Here is an 11,530-nt window from a genome sequence, read left to right as displayed (position 1 = left end):
ACTGTTCATACCCTGACCCAACGATAAAGGCCCAGGACCAAATAAAAGGCCTAATCTGAAGGATTAAGCCTAGCTAAGTACCGACCTTCACATAAGAAGTCGGTATCAACCACGACTTGGTCTGAAGAAGTCGGATGTGAGATTAGCTGGCAGATAAATACTCATTCGAATGAGTAACCGCCCCTGAAATCTCTCTAACCACTTCATAAAGCCATATCTTAACCTCCCCAAAGATAATGGGGGCGGTTAACACCCTAAAGATACGGCACTACTCCAACGGTGGTTATTGGCTCACCACTATAAATACACTGACACCCCTCAGGTATCTCTAAGCCCAATACTCTCTAGACCTGCTTACACTCTTGCTAACTTAGGCATCGGAGTGTCTTTGCAGGTACCACCCCCTTTTCCTCACACGAGCAAGGCGGACGGAGGCCCCCGAGGTGCAGACCCACGCGAAGGCTCCCTCTTTCAAGTGATTGGGCCAATCAACACCCTCCAATCCATTAATCTCCGGTTACCCACCGTAACATGCCTTATGTGCATTATAAAACATTTTGGTCAACTATTACTTTCCTTCAACTAGGGACTAAATAATTAGAAATTTATGATAGAAAGTATAATTTTATGTTTATATACACATCATACATAAGCCGCAATGAATTACTATTTCTCCAAAAAATATTTGCTTACTTGGATCACAAGCTAATAGTTATGTCAACGTATAATTGCAATAATATATATGGATCAGAGGGTCAACGTTAAAGGCACCATAAGCTAAGCCTTTGCATCCAAAGCTATTCTTCATCTGCACTGCATTGCAAACTTTACAAAGTGCCAAGCTTTGTGGAGGAAGAAAGGAATGGAAGACCACAAGGAGTAAGAGTTCTGAATGGATTCCTCTAACATGACCTTGCTTTCAATAATTCTAAGCCTGTTTAGTTGCACTCATTTTTCTGATTGATCTCCTTTTGCAGGCATCAAAATTTTGTAACCATCGACGTGCATGCCGCCAAAGATATGCTTAACTGGGATGGTTACCACTATCTCGATGTGAGGTAAAATTTTTACTTCTGAATTTTGGGTTTCTGGAGGAAACAATGAGGAAACTGAATTGCTTAATCTTGCCCTTGAATAGAACTGTTGAGGAATTTAACAAGAGCCATGTTGAGAATGCACAAAATGTTCCGTACATGTTCCTTACAGAACAAGGTATGTCATGTGAATGATATGTTAATAGGTTATCTTTTGATTCTTGTTCTGAAGAGGCTGCTACTGGGTTATTCTCTGTCCACTGTCCTGTATGGAAATAAACAGGAAGGGTGCAAAACCCTGATTTTATTGACCAGGTTGAAGCAATATACAAGAAGGATGATCACTTAATTGTGGTAAGAGATTAATAAGTTTGAGTTCTCTCTAAAATATAAACATTTAACGATATCCTAGAGATGCTGATGGATAAAAATAAAAATAAAAAAATCAGGCTTGCAATAGCGGAGGAAGAGCATCCCGAGCCTGCGTTGACCTGCTTGATCATGTAAGTCAACTAATCTTAAGGTCTCAATCTTGATTCATGTCAATATGTGCAATTTGAATAAGAATTGGTACAAGGGATTGTGGGAAATAGAATCTCGTTATGGCCATCGATTAATGATTACACAAATAAAACACAGGGATATAAGCATGTTGTTAACATGGGAGGAGGCTACTCGGCTTGGGTGGATGCTGGTTTTGCCGGGGACAAGCCACCAGAAGAGCTCAAAACCAGTTGCAAGTTCCGTCCTAAGCAATCTTGATTCGAATTTTATGAACGCAAGCACAATGTTATTGATTTTATTATTTTAATGAGGAAGATATTGCTGCTGCTTGTTTTGTATGAATAAACGTAAATTGTACTTGTGAGTTGTGAGGGAGCTGGTTCTGTATTCTCTTTCCAGTTGCTATCCCAAAGTCTTCTTACATTGCTTGTGACAAATGACTTGGTAACATCAATGGTTCAAGTTGTGGTTTATTAATAGAAATATGAGGAAATAGTTTGTATAAAGGGGCGTATTTCCACGTCTTTAACTTGGTTTTGAGCTTTAAAACTGCATGCGGTCGTGTAGTTGTAGAAAAGTTGAACTGGGATGCTACATGACCAAACTAAAGAAGAACAATATTCTAGACAGAAACATAATAAGAAATAAACCAATTATTCAGTTCCAAGAGAATGCTGTGTATAAAGCATCTCTTTCAAACTGCAACTGTTATCTCTATCTAGTAAATGCTACAAGGCAAGGAAGGCATGCAAGAGACCAAGCACTGGCCCAAACACCACCAAGTATTAGACATAGACTAGAAAACTTTACACTATGGATAGCTGAATACCGAAATTAGTTGTATGCTGATTCCATTCCATGATCTATCATCTATGGACTACTAAACATACAGAAATTATGGAAGGAAACCAAAGAATTTGCAAGTGTCTAACCCTAACAATAAAGAAGCATACAGGTTGATCTTAACCTACAGAATGACTTGGCTGTACTACTGACTATCTATCCTATTGATTTCCGGCAAATTTTACAAATATACAAACATGCTTAAATGAGGCAACATGAGAAGATAAAATTGCTTATTAAGGCTCATTCTTAACTCTTGCCTTCAATATCCCAGGGAGTGGAGGTGATGTGGGAGGCCTAGCTGGAAGATTCGTAACTGAAGGAGGAACTTGTGACTGATTCAAGCCTGACATGCTAGAACCTTCACCTCCATCGGCAAGATTGTGTGTCGTATTATCACTCTGTGGTCTCCCACAGAACTTCATTGCCTTTAGCACATAGTTGTCATCATGCAGCTCAAAAGGAGTACTGCAGAGAGAGAGAGAGTGTGTGTGTTATGCATGAATTGAAAAGTTGGGACAAGAAAACATCAAAATGAGATACATGCAGTTGAAGCTTTCTTACCTATTGAAATCAAAATGCACAAGCTGCATATCTTCTGATATTTCCACTTCAACAGTTGCATGAGGACGTGTCTACAGTTTTAAAAAAAAAAGTCAGATGTATGAAATCTACCAAAACTCAATAAAAGGGTCACAACACTGAGAGATCTCATATATTTCATATAGTTTCAAAATCAGCCGATTGCTACATGCCACTTAGGGAGTTAACAACAACAAAATATAGAATAAGAATGACTATACAGATGAAGATCCAAGGGGAAAAAATGACATGTTCTAATGAACAAAAAACAAGAGACAGTGGGATGCGGGTATACCTGTACCAGAATAAAAGGTAAAGATACACCACTGGGAGGGTTTTCTGAGCTATATAATTGCTCATTTCTTTTTATAAGGTTCTGAATACCTACAAACTTGATTAAACAATACAGGTAGTTAGCACACAGAAACTAAACATAACAGAAATTAAACCATTTGTTCACAACTTATATAACCAAGTGCCAATTTCAAATGGTGCAAACCAGGTATAGTATTTCATTCCTGTTTCATTTTTACTTTTTGGAATAAAATTCACTCCCATTTGAGAGAGAGAGAGAGAGAGAGAGAGAGATGGACTTACTTGCTCCTCCAGCTCATGCAAATATGCTGTTTTCTTCTCAATTTTACTCCTGAGCACAAGACGTTCTGACTGTTGAACAATTAATACCAAGGTATTAATGTGTTATAAACTTATAAAGATTCTTCATTGTATTTTTTGGATAAGCTCAAATCATCATTGTAGAGAAAACACAGCATAACTACTTGGATGAAAATAGCAAAAACTTGAGGCTGTCTGCAAACCTTTAGTTCTTCAATATCGTTCACACTAGTACGAGGAAGACCCTTCCATTGTATTTCCTTTTTATCCTTTGAAATAATATCCATTGCCATGAGAACGTTCAGAGCATCATAGACCCTTCTACGGATATTTTTCTCATAATATTGTTGCTGATAAAAGTTCAGCCCAAGAAACATAAGTTACTTATCTTAAACATTCAATCTGTGAAAAAGAATATAAAACAGAAAATTGTTTATATGAGAAACCTGATCAGGAGACAAATCACTGTTGCCTGGATCAGCAAATTCAGCCACAAGTTCATCTGCTACCTGTAATGTAACCACAATCACATTAAAATGAAATAGCAAACTAAAAATTATGAATAATATCTAGAAAATAAATTTGAGGACAGAGAGAGAGCATGAAACAATCAAAGACATCATAATAAAAATTTTGTGAGAGGTCAATCAATTTCATGAACAACTTTGCCCCGAAAAATAAAATGCATGTACCTTGACATAATAATAAAGAAATCAATTGGAAGTACAAATGAGTTGTAAATAAACATTATTCAGGTGCATATATATAAATACACACACACATACATACAAACATAAACTGAAGCTAAAGAGTAATTCAAAAGTAGCAAAAGCTGACTTCAGGTAACCACCTAACCTCATTGTAAGTTGTTCTTCCCTTGCTTTCTACCTTCTCACAAACTGAAGACAAAACCAGAAAGAAAATTATCATGATGTCCAACTACAAGTTGTAAGAATCTAAATATCAGTCTATAAAATTTCAGTTTTAGTGCCTCAATTACTGCATATGAACTCACAACTTTGCTAGGTTATTGTTAATTGGAATCAATTTGTTAAAGAACAAATCAATCAAAGAGGATAGATGAAAAACCTTTCATACTAAATTGACGGAGCCCTCTTCCACTTTTATCAGGTCCAACTGCCCGTTGACCTCTCTTTTTCTTCTTGCTACTGTGTGATATAATCAATTAAAAGAACAAAGAATTTAAATTAGTAGCAAAATCAGAGGCAGATGATTGCGACTTACATGTAATAGTACACAGCCAAATTCATGCTCATTCCAAAACTTTTCCATTTCCTTTCTTGATAAACTCATTAAGAGGAAGCCTTTAGTATAAAATATATGCAGATCAATTAAACAAAAAATGACCAACAATTCCTCCATAAAAGCAAAAATAGAATAAACATAAAATCCACAGGTCAAAGCTGAATTGCACTCTCAATCTTATGAACAATAGATTTACTAAAACTCAAGAGAATACAGGGGACTCACCCAACTGGCCCCTGCGATCCAGCATCATCGCCTTGTATGTCAAGATGGTCTAATTTGAGACAGGTGCTATCACCAGCTGGCGTTGCCAACCCAGCACTCTTACTAGTCGACCCCGATTGTCCTGAACCCGTGGTTCCACAGCCTGGCAGCTCCTCCTCCTCCTCTTCCTCCTCCTCCTGTCCCTCCTCACCCGATTTACGGGGTCGCATTCCCATCTCTGCAAGTCACTCACCTATAGACTTTGCCAATTCAAAAACCTACGAATAGAAGGAACAAAAGGGACTTCAATTGAACAGGAATATTCTCCGTTTCAAGCCTATACCAGGAAGATTCCCTATTCCATACTAACTAAAATGAACACAAGATAACAAAATCTTCAAATCGCAACGATGAACCAGACAAACTCACAAGAACCTCTCAGATGCAGTTCAAGTACAAACTACAAAGTAATCAAATAAATGATATCCAAATTAACCAACATAAAAACACGCAAAATGGAGCAGAATCTCTAACCCTTCATCCGAGGGAAGAATGAGAATAAGTATTCAGAAAACGGTCGAATATAAAAGGGGGGAAATGGCGCCTACGGGCTAGGGCACGCAAAAACGAAGAAAAGTTGGGAATATTGAAGGGAAAGGAGAAGTAGGAGGGGAGGTAACGTACCAAGGTGGTTGTGAGCGGCGGAGGTGGCGGAGCAGACGGCGAAGAGAAGTGAACAGATCTGAATGAGTGAGAGGGAGTTGGGTTTGTTGAACGTAGCTGAGCACTGAAAAAGTGATGATGCGGTTTCGCTCCAAAATTGATTTTTTAACTGCTGTGTCACTATTATGTGTATGCCTTCTTCAGCGCAACCGAATAAGCGCCATTTGCCTACTTAAATGCTCTTTTTCTAGAAGAACTTTAGTAATATAATTAATATTACTCAACTTTTTTATTATAAAATTATTAATTTAAGCTTTAAAATTTATAATTTATAATTTAATATTTTAATTTTTAAAATTTAAGATAAAAATATATATAAAACAATTTTTATGTAGTTAACTAATTTTATTGTAAGGCTTTTTTTACCTTCAAATTTTGAGAATTTAGAATTTAGGATATATATATATATAATTTAAATTTAAAAAATTAGTTGATGTTAACTAAAAAAAGTTAGTTTCTTAGTTGAACTCTAAAAAAAGGTAATTTTAAAAAATTAGTTTATATTAGTTGAAAAATATTGGCTCTTTAGTTGATTTTCTTTTACTATAATACTTCATTAAGACAAAAAAATACTTTGAAAATGTATATATTTATATTTTAATGAATTAAATAAGAAACTGAATAATGTCTCTCTTTTTTAATTTTATAAAAAAAAATTATAATCATGCAAAGATACAATATAAAAAAATAATATATGGAATAACATTATGGAAAATAGAAATAGCATTATCATTTTTCTTGAATAAATTTCAAGAAAAAAATAGTTCTACAGACGATAACATTACACTTAACATTTTTTATGATAAAGTCATATAATTATGTATAACAAAATAATCAGCTTCCAAAATAATTAAACATTTCACAACATTATAACTAAACATATTATAATGGAATAACTAAGTTTTGTACCATAACCAAACTCTTTGCCGGTAATTTAAATACTCTTTATTGAATCTAAAAAAAAGAATGACTTGGCAAAGTCTTGAACCAGAGCCAAATAGATTAATACTTGTGTGAAGAACAAAAGAAGCTACAATTTTGGGTAGAAGGATACAAGTGGAGGGAAAAGAATCCATGATGTCATATGGCATAAGTAAATTTAAAAGTAAGAAACAAATAATTTGATATATATATATATATATATATATATATATATATATATATATATATATATATATATATATATATATATATATATTATTTAGTTGTAGTTACTATTTACTTTTATGTTTAAGTCTGTTCCCATAGGATTCTCTAGTGGCTGATCTATTTTGGAGTTTAATCTTCATATATAGTGACCTTCCTTCTATACTTACTACGTATACATACATGTGTGACAAGTTTCTTTTTTTTTTTTTCGGAAAATATTTAATAACAAAAAATATTAACTAAAAATTACTGAACTAATTATTTTTTATTTAATATAATTTATAATAAATAAATATTAAATAAAATAAGTTAGGACTGTTTATTTTTTGTCTTACTAACAATGTATTATTTTTGGAAGGGTTTGTTACCGTGAATGTATACTATTCACACTACAACAATTCCGACATTTTGTGGTGGTTTTGGGGCTAATTTTGTGGCGGTTTTTAACCACCACAAAACATATTTTGGCGGTTGAACCAAATGCTGGAAGATGGGCTGCAGATAAACGATTAGCGGCGATTTTAGCTAACCGCTGGAATAACCGTCATGTAATAAAAATGATTTTTGCGACGGTTAAATGAAAGGGAATTGAATTCGTTTTGCGGCAATTGTCAACCGCCGCTAAATGCTGGAAAAAAAACTAGGATATGCTTATTTTGCGGCGGTTAGAAACCGTCGCCAAATTCAGTATTTCCATTAAAATTCTAGCTTTTTTATCATTTTATCTTTTTTAAATTAGTATGTTTATTCAACTTTACTTTATTAATTACCGATTAATTTAAAGAACTTCCAACCAAATAACATAACAAACCAAATTATATATATTCAAACATATTTTATATAAAAAGATTGCCATAAGTGCATGATTCAATATAAAGTAAAATTTCATAATTTGAAGAAAATAAATATAAAGCACTAAACCAATATAGATTCAATATTGTCTAATAACATTGATTGAAAAGGATTAATTTTGCGGGGGTCATGGTTGCCAGATGAAGATGGCCTTGCGCGCGACGAGGTCACTCTACTACCCAAATCATCCAGCGCCGCAGCAACGTCAGCTGGTAAATTGCCTCCTTACCGTTGGATTATATATCCCAAAACCTTTCCCATCGACTGTCTCTTCGCATGCTCTTCTTCTATCTTAGCAGTTAATTCTGTAATCCTCCTCTCATACTCTTCATTTTACTCACGAGAACCCAATGGTTGTCCAGCAATATTACCAAATACTTGGGTGGGACACGGTCCAGCACTTAAGGCATGAATTCGTCCTGGGTGCTCTTTTCAAAGAACTTGTGCTAGCGAATCATTTTGTGAAATGTGCTTTGAGGATTCATCCTACCTCTCAAAAAAATATACAAGAAATTGGAAAGGCATGATTTAACATTAGCACGATATATACAATAATCTAAGTTTACAATTTCCAAACGTTACTTACACTAACAACACGTGCATCGGGATGGAAATAACCAAGGTTCTGAAAATCGGACCGGACCGGCCGGTTCGACCAGTTTAACCGCGAACCGGTGATGCAAGCGGTCCGGTCCTCCTTTAATAACCGTTAGGGGAAAAATCGGGAGAAAACCGGTGAACCGGTCTAAAACCGGCCGGTTGGGCCGGATCGGTGACCGGCCGGTTTTTATAAAACAGGAGAACGGCACCGTTTTTAGTTGTAAAAAAAAAAAGGTAACCCCAACCCGGTTACCACTCGAGAACACCCCCCTTTCTTCCCCATGCCCATTCACTCTTCTCAGTCTCACACCCTCACAGTGAAGTAGTGAACCCAAGCTTCCCAAATCCCAGCCCAGTAGCCACCGCCGTCGCCGGGGTACTCAGCTCGTCATCGCCACCACTTGAGAACCCCCTTTCTTCCCCCATTCACTCATCTCAGTCTCACACTCACACTCTCACAGCGAACCCTAGCATTCCGAAATCCCAGCCCAGTAGCCACCGCTGCCGCCGGGGTTCTCAGCTCGCCATCACCACCGCCGTCGCCTGGCCTCTCGCTTCATCTTCGCCTGGCTCAGCACCGCCGCTTCGTCTTCGCTAGCCTCTCGTCTCAGCTCATCATCAGCACCGTCGCTGGTCTTCGCTTCGTCAGCACCCAGGTGAGTGATTCCTCTGTTTCATCGTCTATGTTAGAATGTATGGTTCTGATTCAGTGATTCCAGAACGCCTAATGTTGATGAATACTTGTATTTGAATTCTGTTTCAGTGATTCCAGAATGCCTAATTTGTTAGAATGTTGATGAATACTTGTATTTGAATGGCTGAATTCTTCTTTGTATTTGAATACTTGAATGGCTGAATGCTGAAGGCTGTAGGCATAATTGCCTTGTGTTGAATGGATGAATGCCTGAGGTAGATATGGCTGAATTGAACTGTGAACTGTGAAGGAATCCTGTGTTCTAATGCTACTTTACTTCTTGGTGTTTTTCTCATTCTTGTACTGCTGCATATTTGTTCATTTCACCGCTTCATGTTTTAGGAATGGCTTTTATTTTTAATAATTTGTTCCTATCTTATGATATGCTTTCAGATCTCTAAGTTAAGGTAATTGGACATTGTTTGTGTTATAATTCCTTAATACATTTCAGGCTGATATAGAAGAAATTATGCTTAGATTGTAATTGATAAAAAAAGAAAATATGAACTTATAAGTGATTGAATATGAATCTAAGTTCAATGAATTGTTGATTTATATTTCATTTAAGTTCAATGAATTGTTGATTTTTCTGAATTCTGATAGATAGATAGATGCCACACTAAGACTTGAACTGTGAAGGATATCCTGTGTTATAACTTCTAATTCTACTTTACTTCATATCAAGTTGTTAAGAGAATGTCTCTGATGTCTAGTTGTTTATAGGGAGTGGAAATGGCATGTTTCCTCAAAGAAGAATGCTGGCAGTCCCAAGAATGGCAAGCAAAGGAGCTTGATGAGGCTTGTCACCCTTCATTGGCCCTTTTCGCGGATGAGATCAAGATTGGATGAAATCAATATTAACAACATCAACGGCAAGAGTTCTTTGCCTTCTGATTCAATGATGACTTGGTATCTTCCCATTGAGATTGGAAATTTCTGGTTACATTATTGGTTGTTGCTGATTTGTCATGCTATGATGCTGAGCTTAATTATGAGTAGATGATGGAATATTTGTTATTGATTTAGTTAATTCGGTGATTTTTTGTGTGACTATTTTAATAAGTTCAATAGTGACATATAATGACTAATGAATGATAAATTGTTAATAATTATGAAATCAAAGGTTATATTAGATTTTGGTTGATGTAATACTTTATATTTGGAAGACATTAAAATTTATATTAGACTATAATTATATTTTAAGATATTTATTTATAATTTATTTATTATTCTATTTTAAAACGGTTTTTTCGGTTGAACTACCGGTTGGACCAGTTAGACCAATGAACCAGTGAACCAGTGATTAGAACGGTTTGATAACCGGTCCGGTTTTTCGAACCTTGGAAATAACAACAACATATTCAGTAAGATTAATCAAAATCTCAATGCAAATAATTACTTATTACTACTTCGTCTTTTTTTCTTGCCAATGTTTTGGAGCCCCCAGTATGTGTGTAAAGTTGCTTGCTCCGATTTAAAGCGTTTTGTTTATACTTTTTCTATGAACAAATAACAAAACAAATATAAATGAGAAATGGATGTTGAATATAAAATGTAAGGGGTATAATATGTATACACATGTATGTTTTTGTGGAAATAATAAAAAATACCAAGGCTTACCTTTGTTTTTTCGTTACTTTCCTCTAATACCACGACTGCGACACTTATTCATGTGCAGCAAGACATCAACTGACATATTATTGCATAAAGAGACGCGTAATAACGATGGTTTGTTCAGGCATCCAAGGGACGCTGAAGCATGAAAAAAGTTTGACGCAAAGTATACTAACTTTTCAAAGGATCCGCGCAATATTCGCCTAGCCTTGGCGAGCGATGGATTTAATCCTTTTGGAAATATGAGCACAAAGTATTCCATCTGGCCTATGATTCTTATTCCGTATAAACTTCCGCCCTGGCTTTGCATGAAATAGACATCTTTCATTCGATCCACGCTTATTCCTAGTCCGAAAACGCTAGATAACGACATAGATGTTTACTTGCAGTTTTTGGTAGATGAGTTGAAGCAATTATGGGATGGCGTTGAAACATATGATGCCAAAGAGGGAAACACTTTCAAGATGTGTGCAGCACTGATGTGGACTATCAGCGACTTTCCAGGATTGGAAAACCTATCTGGCTGGAATACGCACAGTGGGTTAGTGTGTCTTACGTGTAACTTTGACGCCAAGCCACATCAGCTGAAAGATACTTAAAAATGGTGTTTCATGAGCCATCGCCGCTTTTTGAAAGGGACACAAATACAGACTAAACCGGAATAGATTTGACGGGCAGGTCAAAGGTAAAGATCCACCGAAGAAGTTATCCAGAATAGATGTATTGAGGCAACAATCTAATGTGCATGTTTCAGTTGGGAAGATTTCAACTGTGACATCCAAAAAAAGACGCAATGGTCAGGATGCGGGTGAAGATGACTCGCATTGGAAAAAGAAGAGTATTTTCTTTG

General features: G+C 36.0%; 2 protein-coding genes and 1 long non-coding RNA gene across 4 annotated transcripts; 2 read left to right on the top strand and 1 right to left on the bottom strand.

The window, feature by feature from the left end:
• The first annotated feature begins 728 nt into the window (after window positions 1–728).
• Window positions 729–2,044, top strand: LOC112789299 (protein HIGH ARSENIC CONTENT 1, mitochondrial). The gene is made up of 6 exons (XM_025831144.2): window positions 729–879; window positions 978–1,058; window positions 1,139–1,212; window positions 1,318–1,388; window positions 1,484–1,537; window positions 1,674–2,044. Exons 1-6 carry the CDS (start codon window positions 863–865, stop codon window positions 1,794–1,796), a joined length of 420 nt encoding a protein of 139 aa, XP_025686929.1. The 5' UTR covers window positions 729–862; the 3' UTR covers window positions 1,797–2,044.
• Window positions 2,045–2,173: 129 nt separating this feature from the next.
• LOC112789297 (transcription factor-like protein DPB) lies at window positions 2,174–5,953 on the bottom strand. 2 transcript variants are annotated; one of them, XM_025831143.3, is made up of 10 exons: window positions 5,733–5,953; window positions 5,070–5,326; window positions 4,668–4,744; window positions 4,434–4,477; window positions 4,025–4,087; window positions 3,782–3,928; window positions 3,561–3,629; window positions 3,259–3,354; window positions 2,946–3,016; window positions 2,174–2,849 (listed from the first exon to the last, which is right to left on the bottom strand). In XM_025831143.3, the coding sequence occupies exons 2-10, from the start codon at window positions 5,282–5,284 to the stop codon at window positions 2,618–2,620; spliced, it is 1,014 nt and encodes a 337-aa protein (XP_025686928.1). In that variant the 5' UTR covers window positions 5,285–5,326; window positions 5,733–5,953; the 3' UTR covers window positions 2,174–2,617. The 2 variants fall into 2 exon arrangements, with proteins under 2 accessions (XP_025686928.1, XP_025686927.1); XM_025831142.3 differs by having other exon boundaries at window positions 4,668–4,747; window positions 5,733–5,933.
• Window positions 5,954–8,665: 2,712 nt separating this feature from the next.
• On the top strand, window positions 8,666–10,188 carry LOC112772501 (uncharacterized). Its single transcript, XR_011878260.1, has 2 exons — window positions 8,666–9,028; window positions 9,790–10,188. It is a non-coding gene; the product is annotated as an uncharacterized lncRNA (long non-coding RNA).
• Window positions 10,189–11,530: the final 1,342 nt, after the last annotated feature.

This window comes from Arachis hypogaea, chromosome 3 (genome assembly GCF_003086295.3).
Source record: "Arachis hypogaea cultivar Tifrunner chromosome 3, arahy.Tifrunner.gnm2.J5K5, whole genome shotgun sequence".
Classification (NCBI taxonomy): domain Eukaryota; kingdom Viridiplantae; phylum Streptophyta; class Magnoliopsida; order Fabales; family Fabaceae; genus Arachis; species Arachis hypogaea.
This window is presented reverse-complemented; position numbering and strand designations above follow the sequence as displayed.

Bases quoted from the DNA above. Each gene is read 5' to 3' on its own strand.
- LOC112789299 (XM_025831144.2), top strand. The intron at 1,059-1,138 runs GTAAAATTTTTA...GCCCTTGAATAG, and splicing joins TACCACTATCTCGATGTGAG to AACTGTTGAGGAATTTAACA. The intron at 1,538-1,673 runs GTAAGTCAACTA...AATAAAACACAG, and splicing joins GCGTTGACCTGCTTGATCAT to GGATATAAGCATGTTGTTAA.
- LOC112789297 (XM_025831142.3), bottom strand. From the start codon at position 5,284: ATGGGAATGCGACCCCGTAAATCGGGTGAGGAGGGACAGGAGGAGGAG. The intron at 4,478-4,667 runs GTTTTTCATCTA...TTTTGTCTTCAG, and splicing joins CCGTCAATTTAGTATGAAAG to TTTGTGAGAAGGTAGAAAGC. The intron at 4,088-4,433 runs GTTAGGTGGTTA...GTTACATTACAG, and splicing joins GAAGAACAACTTACAATGAG to GTAGCAGATGAACTTGTGGC.